The 21,904-nt window shown below is 47.7% G+C and overlaps 1 protein-coding gene, 1 long non-coding RNA gene and 1 pseudogene across 2 annotated transcripts in view; 2 read left to right on the top strand and 1 right to left on the bottom strand.

Moving 5' to 3' along the window:
* LOC119461523 (sodium-coupled monocarboxylate transporter 2-like) overlaps nt 1-21,904 on the top strand; it is a 243,821-nt pseudogene that overhangs the window by 22,063 nt on the left and 199,854 nt on the right.
* On the top strand, nt 5,656-20,383 carry LOC125947794 (sodium-dependent multivitamin transporter-like). Its single transcript, XM_049673146.1, has 5 exons — nt 5,656-5,767; nt 10,906-11,072; nt 13,170-13,267; nt 18,755-18,873; nt 20,179-20,383. Exons 1-5 carry the CDS (start codon nt 5,726-5,728, stop codon nt 20,227-20,229), a joined length of 477 nt encoding a protein of 158 aa, XP_049529103.1. The 5' UTR covers nt 5,656-5,725; the 3' UTR covers nt 20,230-20,383.
* Nucleotides 5,682-21,904, bottom strand: part of LOC125947796 (uncharacterized) — a 290,580-nt gene continuing 274,357 nt past the window's right edge. The window contains exon 4 of the long non-coding RNA XR_007468488.1: nt 5,682-5,754. This is a non-coding gene — a long non-coding RNA (uncharacterized LOC125947796). The remainder of the gene's footprint in view (nt 5,755-21,904) is intronic.

The raw sequence follows: 21,904 nt of genomic DNA, 5'->3' as shown, positions 1-21,904 counted from the left end.
CAGCCAAGGAGACACAATCTCTCCAATGCTATTCACTTCATGCACAGAAGTATTGAAGCTCTTAGACTGGGAAGGCTTAGGAGTGGGGATCAACGGCGAATATCTGAGCAACCTTAGGTTTGCAGATGACATTGTCCTATCAGCAACAATGGGGACCAATTACAGCAAATGATTGAGGACCTTAACCGAGCATGTTAGAGTGCAGTTGAACATTAATATGCAGAATACAAACATAATGTTCAATAGCATGGCAAGGGAACAAGAATTGAGGATCGCCAGTCAGCCTCTAGGAGTCTGTAAAGGAGTACGTTTATCTAGGTCAATTACTCACAGGGGACCCTGATGATGAGAAGGAAATTTACAGAATAATAAAATTGGGTTGGAGTGCATACGGCAGGCATTGCCAAATCCTGACTGGGAGTTTACCCCTGTCGTTGAAAAGAAAAGTGTACAATCATTGCATTCTACCAGTGCTAACATATGGGGCAGAAACTTGGAGGTTAACAAATAAGCTCGAGAACAAGTTAAGGACCGCACAAAGAGCGGTGGAACGAAAAATGTTAGGCCTAACGTTAAGAGACAGGAAGAGAGCGGTGTGGATCTGAGAACAAACGGGGATAGCCGATATTCTAGTCGACATTATGCGAAAAAAATGGAGCTGGGCAGGCCATGCAATGCGTAGGATGGATAACCGGTGGACCATTAGAGTTACAGAATGGATACCAAGAGAAGGGAAGCGCAGTCGAGGACGGCAGAAAACTAGGTGGGGGATCAAGTTAAGAAATTTGCAGGCGCAAGTTGGAATCGGCTAGTGCAAGACAGGGGTAATTGGAGATCGCAAATCTGGAGCCCTCGCCTACGGCGTGCCTCATAATGAGAACTGGTTTTGGCACGTAAAGCCCCAGGAAGAAGAATTGGAGATCACAGGGAGAGGCCTTCGTCCTGCAGTGGACATAAATATAGGCGGATGATGATGATGATTCTGCTCACACGGTGCCATAGAGCAGAATACGTCAAGCAATATACCGCGTGCGATCAGACACAGAACCAGGCACGCCAACAACTGCATCCAACGCATTATAAAGAGCTCTCGAGAGTCGGAAAAGTCATCTTTCCGATATGTCACACGTCATGCCAGACTCCGCGTTGTATATACCATGTTACTTGCTTCAAGTGGGTATCAAGTGCATGCAAACCACTCATGCGATGTTCGACTTGTCATACTCCCAACAGGATCTGATACCGGTGTCTCACGGGCACTTTCGATTACGACTGAGACGGACCAGGATTGATTGCAATCTAAGGTTCCCTGTGTGACCTGGTGCAGATCCCCACACGTTCAAAACATTTTCGGGAATCGGAGCCGTCAAATCTCCGTCATGTCATCGGAATGATGGCAGAGTTTTGATGAGTGACCTTTTCTCATTTAATCTATGCACCTTCGAGCTAGAAGTTATGATTCTTACGTGTGGATGAAAGGTGTGCTCACAAACAGTGGAGACGATCATTGCATCGGACCTTCGTGCCTCTTTCAGCTGATGCCGTACGCTGTTCAAGACCTGCTGCGTGACTACCCCGGACTCAGCGGACTCCTCGTGGCAGCGGTGCTCAGTGGCTCCCTCAGGTGAGCGTCCGAAGCATCCGCGTCGACTTGCGTTCGCACTGATTCGAATTATTCTGGGCAAAAATCATTCCTTTAACTACCGTACTTATGCGAGAGCTAAACACACGAGAGAACAGATCCTTATGGAAGCAAAGAAGGCAAGAAAGCATGCAGTGACCACGCTCAATGCAGGGCGGAACAGCTGAAGAGGGTCTTTGTTCTGCCGTACAGACAGTATCGAGCTGGTGACCTTACTGTGAGCAGTTCGAGAATTCTCGCTAGCGCCCTACTTTCAGTCTTTCTTTCTCTCTGTCCAGTGAGCAGCAATAGAAAATTTGGCTGTGGATTTGACGTAGACCGTCAAATGTCATACATATTCTAATCAGAAGTTCGCCCTATTGGCCTGGTCTGGAGAGAAACTAGAAATGGACTTGAGAGGCAGGTAGCATATCGTTTCCCTGAGTGAGTCAAAGTAATCATAAAGGGCTACTACAAATCCTGCGTCGTTTTCAGGAATCGCCCTGTTTAGGTACGTTTTCAGTATAACTTCGTTTTAGTGCGACGTTCTAGTTCGAATTATACGGTGCTTTTTTTTTCGAAATCTGCCTCCCAGCACACTTTCGTCGGGTTACAACGCCCTGGCAGCCGTGACCTGGGATGACTTCGTTCGGCCCAGGGTCAACATCAGTGAAGGCGCCACGCTCCGGCTCACGAAGGCAATGGGTGAGCCTTAAATGCAAATCTCTTGGCGCTTAAATTGTGAATTAACAGTTTTAGTGCAGCTGAAGCCTCGACATTTCAGCCGCAGCCTATGGCCTTCTCTCCATATCCATCGCCTTTCTGGCTGGTACCATGGAATCTATTATGCAGGTGAATCACGCCTCTTATCCCCATTATTTTTTTTCCCTGGCTGGCGCATGCAAACGCAAAACAAGAAAGGCTTCTGCGAGGTAAATAAATACGCGTAAAGAGAAGCAAGAAAGGACGCCGCCGCGTCTATGACTTCAATGTTAACTCACAATGTAGCTTCAGGTGAGAGTCTTACCCCCGTCTTCTAGAACGTTCCTTCACTTAAAACCTCTATTCGATAAATTTGACGGCAGCGCCGCCTTTGATAGAAGTGGTCACTGCTCTACATTGCCACTCCGCGGCAATTCTTGACAAGCGTATACTATAGTGTCGTCTTCAGTCGAGGGGCGGCACTGTGCTCAATTCAGCAGTCGCGATAACTAAGAGACAATTAGACTATTTGGTGGAAGTAAAGCAGGGAATGAATGCATGAATGAATGAAAAACTTTATTTCACGAGCTTTTCAGCTCATGCGCCGGATGGAAGTGGTTCCCACTTCACGGGAATCCATATGCTGCTCTCGCCGCCTGGCCCCTGGTTACGAGCCAAAGCTGGTCTTCCAGGGCGGGGCTGGACAGCAAGATCTTCCATCGCTCTCTAAGGGGTTGTATGGGTAGGGAGATCATGTTGGGGTTAGGATTGGTGAGGAGTGGTGGGTGTTGGTTAAATTTACATTCTGCAATCATGTGTTGCAGTGTACCTGGCTCGTGACACACGGGGCATTCTTGCCCGTACTGGCTCGGGTACATGCGGTTTAGTAATCGGGGGTGGGGAAACGACTCTGTCTGGATCTGCCTATATATAGTCTGCTGCTCCCTCTTTAACGTGAGGTGTGGCTCGGGGAAGCTCTGTCTCCCGTTTCTGTAATATTCCACTATGTCTTTGTACGTGACCAGTGGTTGGCTCTTTGCGTCCTCCTCTTCCCTCTCCGCGGCTGCGGCTCGGTGTGATAGCGCTCGGGCCTGCTGGTGGGCAAACTCATTGCCCTCCACTGCGGAGTGGGCCGGAACCCAGATTAATTCTATCTCCTCCCCTTTCGGGGGTTCCTTGCCTTTGAGCGCCCGAAGCACCAACCGGGACACCCAGCCCGACTGGAAGCTCCTATACGCTTGTTGCGAGTCTGTGACCACTCTGGTCCTGCCTTGTGTAGTGAGGGCCAGGGCAATTGCCAGCTCTTCTGCTTCGTCGACATCGTTTGTTTTTACCGTCGCGCAAGTTAGCAGCTTTTCTGTGGTTGTCACCGTTACGGTCGCCCAGCTTTTTTCCTCTGTCTTGGGAGGCGTCTGTGAAGATTACCCCCTTCTGCCCAGCCAGCAGCCTGTTGTAAGCTTTTGCTCTGGCCTCCCGTCTACCGCTGTGGTGTGCTGGGCTCATGTTTTTGGGGAGTGGTTTTACCTTGATTGCTTCTAGCCAGACGTCTGGTAGTTGTCCTCGCTCCGTCGGTCTCGTCTCCTCCCAGCCGATCTTCTTCAGGACTCTTCTGCCGGCCTTCGTTTGACTTAGGCGATGCTTCTGGCTGGAGAGGTGGCCCTCGATCAGTTCGTCTACCGTGTTATGCAGGCCCAACCTCATGAGTTTGTCCGTGGAGGCACTTATCGGGACTCCGATGGCTTGCTTGATTGCTTTTCGGATCATCACGTCAATCTGGCTCCTTTCGACCGTGCTCAGCAGGAGATACGGTGCCACGTACGTAATTCGGGAAATCACGAAGGCCTGTACGAGCCTCAGGGTGTCGTTCTCTTTCATTCCTCTGCGTCTCCTCGCCACTCTGCGGAGCATGTGCAGTACTTGCTCCGTCGTGTGCTTTAGCTTTCTCACAGACGCTTCCGCCTTGTTGTTTGCTTGTATCACCAGTCCCAGGATCTCGACACTGGGGCCCGGCAAAATGTCTTCTCCGTCTAGCACCACTTTAATATCTTCCTTGAGTCGTTTCAGCGCCCGTTGTCGTACTACCACCAGTTCCGACTTCTGTGGCGAGCATCTTAGGCCGCATTCCTTGGCATATTTGTCCACCAATTCCGCCGCCATCTGCAGCGTGTCTTGCATCCATCCGTGGGATCCAGCCTTCGTCGTCCAGAGCGAGACGTCGTCGGCGTAGAGCGCGTGCCCCAAGCCTTCAATCGCTTCGAGCGCCTTGGGCAGGTGCAGGAGTGCCATGTTGAACAACAGGGGCGAAAGGACCGAGCCTTGAGGGGTCCCCCTACTGCCCAACTCGATAAGCGGGGAAGTGATTGATAGAACTGAAGTCATCGCAATTAAGTGTAGGCAATGGTACAGAATAGTGATAGATGTTTTAAATATGAAAGTTAGGATCGAGATCACATAGACAAAATGCAAGATAGCGATATATGAAGTAAAACCTGTATAAATCAAGCAGGCTAGGGAAGTAGTTGTCCCCGCCCCATTCAAAGGGGATGCCAGTAAATGTCATCGCCATCATTATTATCATGATCATCACGGTGTGGAGGAAGAGCTTCGAGTAAACGATTATTTGAGAACATGGGGGTTAGCCACACTTAGTTCCATTACTGTTATGTACTTTCTGCAAGCTGGCCTCAAGTCATTATTTAAATATATTATTATCTCTCTCTTACCCGCCGTAGTAGCTCATTGGATAGCGAACTGCGCTACTGAGCTCGAGGTCACAGTTTCGATACCGGACACGGAGGCCGTATTCCGATAAGGGTGGAATGCAAAAACGAGCGTGTACTGTGCATTTGGTGCAAGCGAAAGAGCCCCAGGTGGTAAAAGTTAATCCTAAGTTCCCCGCTACAGGGTCCCTCATGATCATATCGTCATTTTGACACGTAGCACCGCAGAATTTATTTCATTATTTATATCTCCTAATATCACCACTAAGCCTCCCGGTTCCCAGGCTCTGAAATGCGGGCTGGCTCAGCGTATCGCACACCGCGAGGGGGTGTGCGATACGGCGCGAAGCTAGAAGACGTTCGGGGATATAAGCCCACCTCCAATTTAATTGAGCGCACACCTTTCCCTATTCTTAGGACTGTAGAGCCGGAAAAGGGAAGTACTGCTCAGATGTGTTACTTGCCCGAATATGAACATCCTGCTACACTTTGACCGCCGCAGCTAGGAAAAAAGATGGATAGTTAGACTCGAGAATTCACGGTACGAAGTGCTCAAAGGCAGAAAAAGCAGAACAGGCCCGTGGCCAAGGCGCCATAAAGCTTTACCTGCTCTTCAACGGCATTTTCATCGTCACAGGCTGCATCGTCCCTGGTGGGAGCCCTGTCTGGTCCCCTTCTGGCCATGTTCGTCCTGGGCATCTTTTTTCCATGCTGCAAAAAGAAGGTGAGAGTGGAAGTGCGAGGCATTCGTAGCCCCATTATCGTGGTGCCGTCTTTCCGAAGCTAGAACGATTACAAGTGCACATGGACTCGCGTTAACCTCTATGTCTGCTCCGGGACGAATGGATGTGTATATACAATAACCACGTGACACAATAACACTATCAGCTGTGATCCCTCTTCTTTCCCCCTCCGCAAGGTAGCAGGCCAAAGTGTACTAGTCCAGGCCGACCTCTTTGCATTTCCTCTAATAAATTATTTCTCTCTCGCTTTATGTCTGTTCGAGACCAGCTCCCCCACATTGCATCGGCTGCATACTTTTTTTTCTATTTTTTTCTGCTTCAGAGTGAGCAACAAGCCCCAGCTTTCAGTCCAAGGACCGAGTGCAGACCCATAAACCAGAGAGAGAGGGAGAGATGCTGAGATTAACAAGAATTTGGAGTTATCCGCCTGGCGTGCTACTTTACAGGTGCAGGGTGATAATTATGGTACACAGATCAATCGCACAAACGACCCTTAATAACGCTAAAGCAATTCGCAAAGGCCCTGCAGACCTGAGACTTGTTTAACCGTTCGTGAAAGTTGTCGCAGTTTCACCTTAAAGGCGAAGCATCAATTGCGATAGCAAATTTGTAGAGAGCTATACGGAGTAATGATAGTAGCTTTATCAGCTGTATAAACTTGGACATGCAGCAGCACCGGCAACACGCAGAACTGTTGTCGACGCCGTCGGCGTTTTGCCCGCGTTCGCACAAAATGCCAGCGGCGTTGGTGACTGTTGCCGGAACCTCTGATATGATGATGATGATGAAAATGTATTTATTGTAGGATGGCTCGAAGGCCTATTATGTGGAAAACCTCTGATATAAATAGGCACTTGGTGCCGCAGCTAAACGTCGCCTCCCTTCCCTCCCCCCCCCCCCCCACCGCCTTTCGCGCGTTGGAAGAAGGCGCGTTTGCTCTACATATATGGTGATTGTAAAGGAGAAAAAAGTTGCAGTGGCTTAGCTCGGCTATGCCAGGATATACGTAGCGTTAGCAAAGGTTCAGCTGATTATTCTTAGCTTTCCTGGTTGTCTAGATTGTCAAGGATTAGCTTGATTGTCATGCTTACTGCTGATCCAATGACACACACGCGGTATACGTATTATGTGGCACATGTATATAGCCTTCTTCTGTTTATTCCTCCTACGCTCAACCGCTAATTGCCAGGCAACTACTTCGGGATCCGATGAGCCAAGCTTCTCCGTTCTTCTGCGCTGTTGAGCAGCATTTGCGCTCTCCTTCTCCATGGCTATACCACACTGGCAAACGCCAGTCAGAAGCGCAGCGGCTCCAGCGCAGTGTCAGACGGCGACTGCAGAGCGCGCGCCGGCGCCAGTGCGTCTACCACGGCTACGACGTCACTCCTCTGGAATGCGCAGACCGGCGGCGGTGAGTCGCGCGCGGCGGCGGCGGAGTGCGCGAGAGGTGCCGGCTCCGGTGGCTCCGGTGCGCAAGCCGTGTGACATCACTGATCCTTGCGCATGCGCAGCACGGCTCTTGATGTGCCGCGCGAAACGCGCTTGGCTAGGCCAGTGTAGCTAACGCTACAAAAGAGACGCCTACTTCTGCAGCCCTTAAGGGAGCACGGCGCGAAACGCGCGTTCGTTCTCCGCCGTGGGTTCACTCCCCGTGAAAGCGAGCGTCCCTCGCGCCCTTTCACTCGCACTTACAGCGTTCGGCGGCGCGCGGCGACGATTTCATCTCCATTGACGTCATACGGAACCTCACGGCGACAGCGACGACGACGGCGACGCCGACGGCAGAAATCTGCTTTGGAGTGTCCATATAATCGCTATCGCAATAAAAAAAAAAAAACAGAAGCGCTTTCGTAGCTTACAACCTGTGGGTGGTGGTTCCCGACAGCCTAGGATGTCTCTCAGCTCTACGCTGGCATCGCGCTGCATGTGGGAACGATCTCCAACAGTAATGGAAAGGTCACCCACACTTTTGCATTATACTGGCAGTGAATTGAAGGAATCAATCAATTAGGATTTATTAATATTAGAAAAAATACAGTACAATAAAATATACAGGAGGAGGTCAAAAACTGTAATGGGACCTCCTGGTAATTGAAGTGGCTGGTAATGGACCCTCCAGACACGAATGTCAGGATACGTATATTTTCCTGCCTGTCTTCATCGTTTTTCCTCACAACCTTCGTGTTCTGCTCGTCTTCTCCCATATACGCAGAGTAGCAGACAGACTAGAGGAGCTTTACCGAACGCCGACCGTATCCTTTTAAAGACGATAGTCTTTCTTGGGGAACTTAAACGCTGAAAATTTGGTCTGTCTGTCTGTCTGTTTGTCTGTCTGTTTGTCTGTCTGTCACCCGATTTAGCCACCCGGCCAAAGTTGGACCACTTGCTTACCGCCCACGCTACTTAAACTGGTACGGCTGTTCATACTTGTGAACGTTATCGATCACAAAGTAAATATTACGCATATCTGAGGCGCAACATCACTAGGTAAGTATTAGGAGGTGTGTTCCTTTAATAGAAAATACATAGATACGTAACTCTAAAGATCCTAGTTTCTTAAGCTGCGCTGAAAATAGAGTGTTTTAGCTGAGCGCTTGCTGTCCGCTCCGCTCAGACCAGCATATGCTAGCAAATGCCACACAATCGCTTAGCGGGAACGCTATTGCGCTTGCGCACAACGCTCATACCGGCAGCGGAACGAAGACCGCATCCCTCGCTCCGCTACAAAGCCGACTGAGCGGAGCGTGGCAGCGTGTCCACTTGGCCTCTTCGTCGTTTTGCAGCTGAGTTGATAGCGCGTCGCTCGCTTTTCGGCGTTTCAAATGCGAAATCTATGCAGTTCCATGCAGTATCTCAGAGCGTGAAATCTGAGCGGAGCGGAGCGTAAGCGGCGCTCTGCTAAAACTGTCTAATGCCATGCTATGCGCGCCGACGAACGACGTTCCCCGACTGCGCGCCGACGAGCGCCCTCTGCCATGGAGGAAGGAAACCCTCCGCACAAGCTCATGTTTCCCGATGTATTGCCAGATGGCGTCCATGTCTCACGCAGCGCCTCCTCAATTTTGTGAATGCCAGCCAGATGCGGCCGATTCAACATAAAGGAAGCGCTGTCTGAGGCAGGGCAAAACATAAATGGCCGCTTGATGAAATAATGCGGTAAAATGAAATCTGTTCAAACAAACCTTCATGCCAGGACGGAAATGGTACGAGAACAGCATCACGGGTGGCCGCGGATCAGACCAGCACTCATGTAGTACGGCCGGCAGAAGACTATCGTCTTTCGACGACATTTGCAGCGAAGCACGCAGATACGCGGCAAGTTATTTAAATTCATTTTCTTCTCTCCCTGGCTCGATGAAAAGTCTGCTAATGTTTTCAGATCAGGGTGGCTGGTAAACCTTAATCCTGGCCCCCAAGGGGCATGTAGTGGGGATCTCCAACATGACTTTCAAGAGGCAAATACGTTCTGCGAAAGCCCGCAAGGTGAACGAAAGTTCATACTTGAAAGAAAGCTGCGCAGTTGAAGAAAGGTTTGCTCGGGTCCAGGATTCCCAGACCAAGACAAAATTTTCTTCAAATCCGAAGCTCTCCTTTCGAGAAACCCGTATGGGTTTGCTTTAGTATCTTCGTGCTACAGTTGGATGAGTGACAATTATTTTTTCTTGCATTAAGTTTCGAGTGTTTATTGCATAAAACAGCGTTTTCCTCAAGAAGTTAACTAGAACGCCCATGCGTTTCGTCGGACACCTTGAAAATTAATATCTCGAGACTGGTTCAGTCCTGAGAATTCGTTCCAAGTGGATAGGCCTTGCAAACTCAGCGGCTATAATTCGTAGATTGAAAGATGAGCCGTAAAATAATTAATTAAAACGTTAATTAGCGTGATTATGCTAATTACTCAATTGGGCGTTTTGATTTCTCATGGAAGTAATGGCCGCCTCATCGAGTAGTTTAGATCAAGGATTATAATTGTGGTATCTGCCACAGGCAGTTTTTTTTTAATTTGATGCAGCTAAAATGAAACAACCTGTATATCCATCATCATCATCATCATCATCATCATCATCATCATCATCATCAGCCTATATTTTATGTCCACTACAGGACGAAGGCCTTTCCTGCGATCTCCAATTACCCCTGTCTTGCGCTATAGCCTATTCCAACTTGCGCCTGCAAATTTCCTAACATCATCATCCCATCTGGTTTTCTGCCGACCTCGACTGCGCTTCCCTTCTCTTGGTATCCATTCTGTAACCCTAATGGTCCGCCGGTTATCCATCCTACGCATTACATGGCCTGCCCAGCTCCATTTCTTGCGCTTAATGTCAACTAGAATATCGGCTATCCCCGTTTTTTCTCTGATCCACATCGCTCTCTTCCTGTCTCTTAACGTTACGTCTAACATTTTTCGTTCCATCGCTCTTTGTGCGGTCCTTAACTTGTTCTCGAGCTTCTTTGTTAACCTCCAAGTTTCTGCCCCATATGTTAGCACCGGTAGAATGCAATGATTGTACACTTTTCTTTTCAGCGACAGTGGTAAGCCTGTATATTACTGTGGAGTAAAAACCGCTCTACCAAAAGAGCCATATGAGTTCTTTCAGAAGTCACATAAAATGGTGTGGATCAAATGTCGCTGGTCGTCAAAGCGGGGACAGGTGCAGAGAAGGTGGACTCCTCACACTCGCAACTGCCGCGCGAATTTGTGTCACTCATCCCATGTGGAAAACAAATAGATCACGTGCATTCAAAATCATTCACCGTGGAAAAAAGCACACGGTGTTTGCAGCACACGACTCACAATTCCAGAAAGTCGATGCGTGCATTGACGTAGCTCCTGAAGTAGACAGGTTTTGGTGAGCGACAACAGTATCGATGTGCACTTTCGGACGAAGCATCACCACAGGCATTTTCTCGTCTTTCTTTCTTTCTTTTCATCCTTTAAGCCTCTTTACTTGCATAGGGTAGCAAACTGGACATGTGTTCGGTCGAGCGTTCCTTCACTTTTCTCGCCCTATCTCGTAGCATGGTTCAGTTGCAGCTGCTGTCAAATCACACTTGGGAATTATGGACAGAAGCTGCACACAGGGGCGCGCCGAACATAAGCCCAAGCATTATGCAGGGCGCCATTACGGGGATCCTGGCGGCACTGGCCACGTCTTGGTGGCTTTCCTTAGGCTCCATCGTGAATCCGCGCGAGGCGGACGACTTGCCCACGTCCACCGCCGGATGCGCTGACTTCAACCAGACCATCACGGCAGGCTCGTACGACCCGCCACCTATACCGAGGTAAGCGCCTGGCAGTGGATGCATTGAGCTCGTTGCGATGAGGGGACCATATATCTATCTATCTATCTATCTATCTATCTATCTATCTATCTATCTATCTATATATATCTATCTATCTATGCGATGAGGGGACCATATCTATCTATCTATCTATCTATCTATCTATCTATCTATCTAGCCAGAAAAAGGCAAGCTCTCAAAAACGTTATATGGCTGCTATTCGCAATGTTGCTCAATTTCCTAGGAGCGCTGCACTTACACCACATTCCCGATTGGTGGGAATGGGGAACATGGGAGGGGCCATGTGTGACGAAAGTTTAATGCTTCCGCGTACATTTCATCATACCCATTAGGAGTAGCGTGCTAGGCACGCCGCCAGGCAAACCTCCTCAGGATTGATTAAAGAGCCCCCTCCTCCCCATCCTCTTTCTCTGAATATTGACACGGGTACTAATCTATCCTTTTACGAGTACTGGGGACTGTATTGCACTCTCTAACTTAATGTTATCGCTTAAGCGCAAGACGCGCCTGCATGATTTGCAACTTACTCGAATGTTATCGTTGATTCTATCTGTTTATGTTCTCGCCGAAGTTTGAGTAATCAGATCGTACGCTCGACACGAATTGTGTAGTGCTTTCTGGAAGGCACGCGGGCCCCAGCGATTACTCTGGAACCTTCGATGACTCACGTATAAAAGCCGACGCGGTTGACCCGCAGATCCGACTTCGACAATCGCCGACTGTGCTCGCCGCTATCGTTGTAATTCGAGCGTAACTCGCTCTTGTATGCACAGGTTCGGCCAATAAAAAGTTAGTTTCCCGATTCACAGTTTTGTTACTGTATTCATCACCGACACTACAACGCGACAATACTTTTTTTTTTCGGGTGTTATAAGGCTGGAGTCTTCGCTAGTTATCCTCGGTGTACTGAGAGTGGTATCGACATCAAATTGGATGTATATGGGCGCACGGTATGTCTTATCCGCGCTCAAATTTTAACGCGTGTGGGTTAATTACGGCTGGGTACAAGCACTATACACACGTTACACTCATATGTCCCGAGATATCTAAATGTGACTCCCAGTTTAAATCTGCACTAAGTGGGGCCTGCGTCACGAGTCATACGCGGGCAACGTTTTAAAGGACGTAATTTAGTTACAGGCCGGTTAAACTGTTAATGCTACTGCTCGAAGGAAGCAGCTACGCTACGAAGGAAGCAACAACTCATTTGGCAAGGTCACACAAGTCCTCCGAACGTTTTTCTTTCAGTCAGAGCCGTCGGCACTGGCACCACGTTGTCATATATGAAGCCGTCTTTTGCTTACAAGTTAACGGAGGGAACATGTACAAGGATAAAAAAGAACGACCTTGAAATGTAAACTAAAAACGTTTAAATGGTAGCCCTAAATTCTTTGCTATTTTGCATATATAATATGCACATAGGCATGAACCAGAACAATGGACGTCTTCCCATTCGCAGTGGCGCGTTCTCCAAGCAGCTCGGATATACTACACTCCTCTAAAGTCATTAAGTGTACTCCAAGTGGGGTGACGTCCAATTCTCTGACGTTTTTCGCTGCATCGAGCACAAGTTTCGCCGACGTTTTAGAGCGTAAGCCTTGGTGATGGCAATGATTTCAATCCAATTTGTCGCACATATAAGGAAAAATAAATAAAATTCGTGTTGGAGTCGACTATGTTGATATAGGTCTTCACTTTACTTTTAAAAGCTGGAAACTGCTGCAGTCTATGTTTCTCTGCGACAGCTGACCGCTTTAAAGCGCGTTAAAAGCGTCAAAGCCACAAGTAATATTTCTAAAATTTCAAGTTCAACCGCAGCTAATTACCTCGATGATTTCCTATACTTCACTGTCTTTTGGGTTTAGGTGGTCGTAATTAATAAAAATCGAGGGACACAAATACAAAGAACGTCGTTAACGTGTATTCGTATGTCTTCTTTTTTCTTTGTGATTGTGTCCGTTTCTTCTCACCTTTCCATCGCTCTTTGGCCACGGCACTTGCGCACACAAAGCCACATACATCATCATCATCATCATCATCATCATCATCTCACCTTTCCTGTCTGCTCACACGCAGTGGAATATTCCGGTTCTACCACATCTCCTTCGTCTGGATCGTCACCGTCGGCTTCACGACGCACATGGCGGTTTCGCTGCTCGTAAGCCTCGTCTTCGGTGAGTACGAGACAGGACCACCCTCGCATCGCACAAAATACTGGCAGGTTTTCAGCATTGTCACCATGTGCAGCAATACGTCGTTCCCATCACACTTCGCTTTGAAAATGCCCTGGGAAGATCTTTTCTTTTCATGGGTCGACTGTTCCCACTCATTAAATTAGCGCTACGTTTTTTCAACATTTTTATTTGTAGTGGTAATCTGTTTGTTGTGGTGGAGTATTTGTCGCCTCTGTCAAAGCGCCACGTCTGAGCAACGGTTAATGTATACGACGTCGGTGTCCAGGCGTACGACGAAAGAAAATGGTTGTTTGGTAATTAGCGATGGTCAGTCGAAAGAACTAACTTCGCTCATTGACTGACTAGGCAAACGTCTGGTCATTGCCTAGGCTGCGATCGTCAAGTGGAACACGCAGCTCGCGGCCTCGGCTGCGGAAGGTTGTGGGTTCGATTCCCTACGCCGCCAGGCACCCACTGGTTCAAATGGGCGCAAGCGTGCCCCGGTCTGACGTTCGGCTTCTTTCAGAGGTGATACGCTTGGGAAAGGAGCCTGCGCCCTGAATTCCCGTCGAAACCCTCGTGAGCACAGAAAAAAAGTGATGTTTGGGCCGCTCCCATGGCGGTCATTTCCCATGTGTCGTCCCAAGCACCTATTGAGGTAGGGACGCCTTCGGGTTGAGGACAAACAACCCTTTCCAAACATTGAGGTCCCGTAATGGCCGAACACCAGGCCGGGAGCGCGCTAGTACCTATTTTATCGGTATATAGGTACCCGGTGGAAGCACTTGCCTCCCACAGCCGTGGCGGATGCTCTTCAACAAGGCCGTCTATGGTTGGACAAGAGGCGTCTAGAGACCACTCCTGAAATCTTTATTAGGCCCTCTTTCGAGATGTGAACCCCCTCGAGAGCCGAGCACCAGGCCAGGGAACATCTCTACCCATTAGAAAATACCGGTGGGTTCCTGGCGGCACCGGGATTTGAACTCGGTGCCTCCCGCAGACGAGGCGGATGCTCTACCTCTAGGCCACCGCTGCGGTGCCAATAGTGCAGCGGGCTTCCGCTGAACTATTACGTCAAAACACTTGCTTTTGCTTCGAGTTGTTGATAAATTCGACTTCGCCCTTCCATCGGCTAGCCGTCTGGTTAGCTCAGATGGTAGAGCGGCTGCCCGGAAAGGCAGTGGTCCCGGGTTCGAGTCCCAGACCAGGATGAATTTTTCTTCAACTGCGAGGCTTTTCTTTCGAGGAACCCGAATGGGTTTCCTTTGTAGCAATTGCTACAACTGGGTGGATGTCTCGATTTCCCTTTAAGGGTAGTTCAAGGGCGCGTTACAGGTCCCCGAGCCAACAGGAGTATGCGCCATTGAGCTTGGAACCTTTCTGCACAATCACCAGGATCGGCCCACATGACAGGGGTATGTGCGATTGAGCTTGGACCTTTCTGCACTATCACCATGATCGGCCCACATGACAGGGGTATGTGCGATTGAGCTTCGACCCTTTCTGTATAATCACCAGTATCGGCCCACTTTTCAGCGTGATACCACCACCGCCGAGCCTATAAAGCTTCGCTTAAAAACCAGCTGCTCTCAGATCTGCACAGGTGGTCGGCACGTCGTTCTTGCGCACGTGCCCCTGTTCCCGCATTGGTCGTCGTCGTCGTCTGCTTCCAGAGCTGGCTTCGTTGCCGCTAATCATTCCAGCGTAGAATTTCACTTCTGTTTTGTCGTCGTAATGGGGAGGCCGCGTTTATGGAGGTATGAGCCTATCCCTCTTTCCCCTTACGCACCCGAGAGAACTGGGACGCTGTCCTGCTCTACCTTAGAGAGCCAAAGAGCTCTCGTGGCTAGGGCCTGAGCTGCGGCGGAAGTCAGACCGGGGCCCCTCCCAAAATTTGTAAAGAGCTGGCCCTTAAGGCCAGTCCCCACTGTCTCCTGTTGATAGCCTTCTATAAATGTTTTCCGCCACCACCACCATTGCTGAATGGGGTATGAGCCATTCATTGTCTTACGCAGCGGACAGATTTAATTTTGAAGCAATTTCATGGAAATTCATCCAAAATGATGGATTTCGGAAAGTGCTAGTCGTCGACGTGCCGATTCTAGCGTGAGGGCTGCCGAAGACCAGGCGAAACGTTAGCGAAGAGCCGCGGACCCCGGGTTGAGGGAGCGCGATGTTGAGGTCAAACGTCAGCGTCGTCTTGCCCTCCAAGAACCGGTCAACGGTGGTGCCCGCCTCGGCAACGCAAGCGCCAACTTCCCCAGTCCGACGACCAGGTTTCAATGCGAGTTTCTCAACCGGAACTTCGGTGCCAACTGCAGTGTGTGTGACCGGTTGTGGTTCGAGCACAACGTGGTACTCGTCAGTGCAATTCGTTCGAAGAAACACCGAATAAACACACGACAAGCTTCGCTTACCTCATTTCCTCGACAGGGGAAGGGCTACTAACTTTTTTTTTGCATACACGGACACTACCGAAATATGTGCCTTATAAACAAGCTTCGCTTGAAAGACACGGTGCAAGATACAGTTATGAGGCCCACGGAGTTCGGTCGTCACAGGTCTGACGACTGGATACTATAGGCTTGCACAATTACAGCTTGCACCGTGTTTTTTAAGTCGATTTTGTTTTTCGTTGAATAGCTAGCGCTACTGTTTGCTGGGATGCCTTGTATGCACACACAATATGAAAGCAATATCCTATACATATGCACAAGCACTAGCACTGGTCAGCACTTCGTATGCTCTCCCCACAACGAGCTACCCTGGATATGCCAGTTGCTTCTGCGAGAGTGATATTTAAGTCTACCTAATGTACTCAGCATCACAGGGGACCCTGATCATGAGAAAGAAATTTACAGAAGAATAAAATTAGGTTGGAGTGCGTACGGCAGGCATTACCAAATCCTGACTGGGAGCTTACCACTGTCGTTGAAAAGAAAAGTGTACAATCATTGCATTCTACCGGTGCTAACATATCGGGCGGAAACTTGGAGGTTAACAAATAAGCTCGAGAACAAGTTAAAGACCTCACAAAGAGCGATGGAACGAAAAATATTAGGTCTAACGTTAAGAGACAGGAAGAGAGCGGTGTGGATCAGAGAGCAAACTGCGATCGCCGATATTCTAGTTGACATTAAGAGGAAAAAATGGAGCTTGGCAGACCATGTAATGCGTAGGACAGAATAACCTGTGGACTATTAGAGTTACAGAATGGATACCAAGAGAAGGTAAGCGCAGTCGAAGACGGCAAAAAACTAGACGGGGAGATAAAATTGGGAAATTTGCAGGTCGAAATTGGAATCAGCTAGCCCAAGACAGAGGTACGTGGAGATCGCAGGGAGAGGCCTTCGTCATGCAGTGGACATAAATATAGGCTGATGATGATGTTGATGACTGATGCTGAATGCATTCAGCAGCTTTACGTGCAATGTGGGTCGATTCGACTGTCACACTCCTATTCTGATCTCTTTCTTTGGACAGCATACACACGTCGGCAAATATTGGCGAGCACTCACGAACACGGCATCGCGCAGGTGCATGCGCTTGCTCATTTTTGTTCAGAGGCAAAAGTGTACTCTGTTAGCTCCCGGAGCGTTCGTCGTCTCTGCGTCGTGACTTTTTGCGTTGTTCTCGATAATTTTGACAGCATGAAATCTTTAGCGTGTCTAATAATATAAATAAAGGAGCTTTTAATTATTATTATTATTATTATTATTATTATTATTATTATTATTATTATTATTATTATTATTATTATTATTATTATTATTATTATTATTATTATTATTATTATTATTATTGCATCCCAGCTCCATCGAAATACTGCCGCCGTGGTCAGTGATCGAAACCGTTACCTCGCGCTCGGTAGCAGGGCGTCATAGCCATTAAAGCCATCACGGTGGGTCGGTGTGCACGACAAATCGGTTTCTGTATATCGCTATAGCGGAGGTGAATCGCTTAATCGCGTCCTATGACTATTACACGAGTTTTCGGGGTTGTTGTTGCTCTATGGTGCTCTGCAGTTGAGCACTAGGTCTCGGGTTCATTGCCCGGCCGCAGCGACCGCATTTCCATGGAGACGGGACGCAAAAAACGCCCGTGTATACGCAGACTCAGATCCAGGTCGTAACTAATCCTCAGCCCACCGCTGTTCAGCGTATCTCATATATAGCCACGATAATGATTTGGTACGTTCAACTCCACTAGTCAATGAATTAACTCTGGCTGTTGTTATTTTTAACGGCTTCTAAAGCAAAGTATTGTCGTAGTCCTTTTTTTTTTTCTAACTTCCGAGTTTGGCGAGGCTGCTGGCTGCCGGCTGCTGCTGGTTTGCACGGTATCACGACGGATATGCATGTGGACGCCTCGGGTGTTTTCAAAAATTTTTAAAGGTTGCCTGTAGAATATAGCACAATTATACTTCATGAGCTGGTATACTCGAAGAGGCGGACGTTACTAGCACAAAAAATGTAACTGCATAATCGACTAATTAAAATTTTAACTAATTACCTAATGGCCCATATTGCAACTTACAAATTCGAGCAGTGGAGTTCGCCAGGCGGATACACTTGAAACTAATTCTCGGGATGACACCAGTTTCGAGATATTAATTCCCGAACTTTGGGGATAAATGCATTAGGCGTACCGGTTAGGTTTGCGATTCAATGCATAAAACGACGTTTTGTTAAGAAAGTAATTAGAAAGTCAGGGGATTACCAAAATTGGTTGCTGGGCTAGTTGGTTCATACTAATAGATGAATATAGTAAGCGCAGTTTCAAGACGGGACAGGACAAGACACCGACACATGGCTTAATTGTCCCGTGTGTTGGTGTCTTCTCTTGTCCCGTCGTGAAACTGCGGTGACAAGTATTCATTTATTGGAGGGGATTGTTTCAGGGGAATGAAACGCTGCTCCGATGTCTTTGTTCACGACTACGGTGGCTGTTGTGGCTGCGCGTCTGCGGTAAGGAGCCGCATCCGTGTAAGCTGTGCAGGGTTGACTACCGTATTGCCTGTGTATGGCCCAGGACTGGGCCTCCCTTCATTGCGCGTGGTCCACTGGGTGCATGCTGCGAGGTATGGGGGAGGTACGGTGATGTTGCTCCGGATGGCATGGTGTAATCGCACAGCTTGAGGTGAGGCGGCGGGTGGCTGAGCGGGGCAGAGAGCCCCAGGCATGAGAGGAATGGACCTGCCCGATTCCGTGACCGCCAACCTTGTTCGCTGGCTGGACAGACGTGCCTCTATCAGTTCCTCGGCCGTAGTGCATACTCCTAGTCGTAAACTTTGTTCAAGCCTATTCCCCCTGTGCGCAGGATCTGCAACATTTTTTTCTTTTCGCAGCGAATTATTACCCATAGACGGCTGTTCATACAAGTGTTATATATGCCACCGTGCAAAGATATTCTGCTAGAATGTCGCAGTCTCGATAAATGAACAAATGGGCGATGACAACATTCACAGAAATGTGTACTCACTCCCAGAACGCAACGAGAAGGAAGAGGTGGATCCCAAGTATATCTGCCCATTCGTCCGGCGGTACATGAGCAACTACGTCAGGAAGAGCACTGACAACGTACTCAAGGAGTCACAGCCAATGATGGTGAGTCACGGTGGGTCACAGAATTGATGAGCTCATACGCCTTCGCGTGTATTCTTTTACGAGTTAGCGTCTTGTGTTCAGCACTCGTAAGACGCGGCAGATGTAGAAAAGACACACAGATGAATCCGTATTGCGAACAAAAAAGTCGAGACAAATAAAATCACAGTGCTCCCATTTGACTGCGATACATTCGCCGCAGGAGCACCGTGCTAAATCTTCGAACCGGGATGACTGTTGATGCGATGGCAGTAGTTAACGCGAGCAAGCAAACAGGACACGATTGTTGGTAGAGGGGCACAGTGTGCGGTCATCATTCTAGGCTATTCTTCAGTAAAAAATATTCCATGGTAAGAAAAATGTACCTATTTTCGGAAAAAAAGAAACGTTACAAATGCGTAAAAACTTCAATCTTGGTCCCCATTACGCCCTGGAATGGGCCGTCCAGCGGGCCAGGGCCATTGCCGAGAATCTCGAAAGATTTTTCTCCGGCGATGGAACCCTGGCAGCCTAGCCCCGGGCACCAACAGCCATAACCGTTGGACAAATAAAGTTTATTCCTATCCTATCCTATCCTGCACTCACGTGATCAAAGTAAAAACAGGACACAAAGTGCGCGTGATAGGCCCGTCTACTTGTGTTTCAATGCTAATGCTGTTTCATTTTAACATTTGTTTTAGGCAAGTTATGAATTTCGAAGTTCTTGCATTAACGTTTTTTTTTTGTATTCTTCGAAATAGAAAGCAGACCCATTTGTTTCATATTATGTTTCGCGCTCTTTGAGCTCTAGTAAATATTTTGCAAGCTCCCAGTATTCAATGCTGTCAATGACAAGGTAACACGAAGAGACGACAATACATTTATAGCTACAGAATGAAAGATAAATGTTAAAAGAACATAAAGATGGCGTCTAGTAAATCAAACAAGTATGGGGACACTGGAGAAGCACTCGTCAAAAATATTTTTCACGCTTAACCGGCCACATACACGTGGGACTAATGTGAATAAAAACGCCTTGTCTGCATTCCACTTCGACAACCGTACTTTTCTTCGCTTTGGAATCGAACAACACTTCGGAGCAAGATTGACTAATGTGATAACTGTTTAACTGCTGTCAATAAGCGCGGTTCCAAGTTGTACTTCTGCATAAATATTCCTTGAATACTGAATCGAGTTCTGTCTTTGACACCGTACGCCTGTCTAGTTCTCCGCTCGTTATAGCGTGTCCCAGAAATTCCACTAAATTGATTGAATACATGTTTGGAACACATGACATATTCACTTCTCTCTTTCTGTTTCCTTCTACAGAACGGAGTTTCACCGACAGAACTCAATTGGCTAAGTCCAGATGATCAATAACAGGGAATCCTGAGTGCGTTGGTTTCGTGCATGCCCGGTTGCTTGCACGGTGTTGCTGTCGGCGTAGAGTCCATCGAACATCTCTGCATATGTACCCGCATATGACGATCAACGCAACCTTCTACTGCACACCACGTTAGATCACCTGGATTCAAGATGATTCATCAGCGAAAGAAGCACTTGGACCGGGTTCACGTGCCTCACACGCGCAGAAAGCGTCAGACGTGCATCACTGCAGTTCCTGAAAGACCTCAGTTAGTGACTCTAGTTTCAATGTGCATCTCCAGAAGAAGTGACAGCCTCAGTGTTCTCGATTCTTTCTCTCTCTCTCGTTCTTTCTTTCTTTCTTTCTTTTTATCCTCTAACTCACTGCTTAAAGGGTAGTAAACCGGGCGCGTGCCTGGTTGACCTCGCGGACTTTTCTTCGCTTTTCGATCAATGTCAGGCGAAATAAACAAAAAGAAAGCAAGGTTATGTGCTTGCGTTAGGAATTAAGAACTACCTCAAACGCGATATGCAGCTGATGAAGGTTGGGATTTTAGACTTGTTGATCATCGCGAAAGCGTTCAGTGTAATTACGATCAGCACAAGGACACAGAGAAGAAACAGAACGTACAAGCAGGGCTAACTCCTAAAAGGTATACATTACCGGGCAACAACGTACGTCCCGCACGTTCGTCACAGGACACGTGTTCAGCGAAAAAAAAAAGAAAAAGATAACAAATGACCGCTTATAGTACAAGAATTGCAGCAAAAGCTTGGCGAACACAAACACAAAATTAATGGCTCATTATTGCAGAGAGTGAATGACACGAAATTTCTTGGTGCTTATCTAGACAGTCAGTTTTCATTGCACACACACGTGCATTAAATAACCTTTAATATGTACAAGAAGATGTCAATTTCATGCAAAGGAAGACATGTATTTCTTCTACGCACTCTTTAACGTTCTACCACTCCTTTATTAATTCCCACCTCACATATCCCGTTGCAGTCTATGGCCTCTCCTACAGCTCAAGACTAGTTCAATAAAAGTTGCACAAAACACTGCCCTACCTGCAATTCTTTTTCTGCGCAGGCAAGGTTCTGATAAGTATGCCTGCTTACATTTTAAGCATTCAGCCAATCAAGGCATGTATTATGTATTGTGTGTTCACCAAGGTTCATAATATGCTATACGACTATTGCTTACTGCCCGACAATAAAGTAATGCAGCAAGATAAACCGCATTCAATAAGATCGACCTCTACATTGTTGAAAATACCAGAACGAAAAAAATATGATATGTTTCAGATTTCCTGAACAGTTCCTGATCAGATACTTCAGCACCGTCGCTTTGCATTTTCAAACACAAGCTTCGTTCGCACATCACTAGCGTTGAATAAACACGTAATTAATTACGCATGCAAGTCATCTGGAGCGCTACCAGCGTATTTCACTTCCACCAAGATCACATTTAACGAAAACAGGCAAATGGCAAATGTATGCAGGAAGTTAAATGCATGTGAATTGAATACAGCATGTGTAAAACAATTCTGAGCAAGTGTTCCAAAGCGTTATATAATTATTTTACGCTATGTTTCTGAGTGTCTCGAGAGAACTCCATGTTACACAGAAATCTCATTTGAGGAAAATAAGGCGCACGTTGTCGGTTGTGCATAGGAGAAATTCAACG

Source organism: Dermacentor silvarum, chromosome 8 (assembly GCF_013339745.2).
Source record: "Dermacentor silvarum isolate Dsil-2018 chromosome 8, BIME_Dsil_1.4, whole genome shotgun sequence".
In the NCBI taxonomy this organism is placed as follows: Eukaryota; Metazoa; Arthropoda; class Arachnida; order Ixodida; family Ixodidae; genus Dermacentor; species Dermacentor silvarum.
Note: the sequence above shows the minus strand (reverse complement) of the source record. Positions and strands in the feature narration are given on the sequence as shown.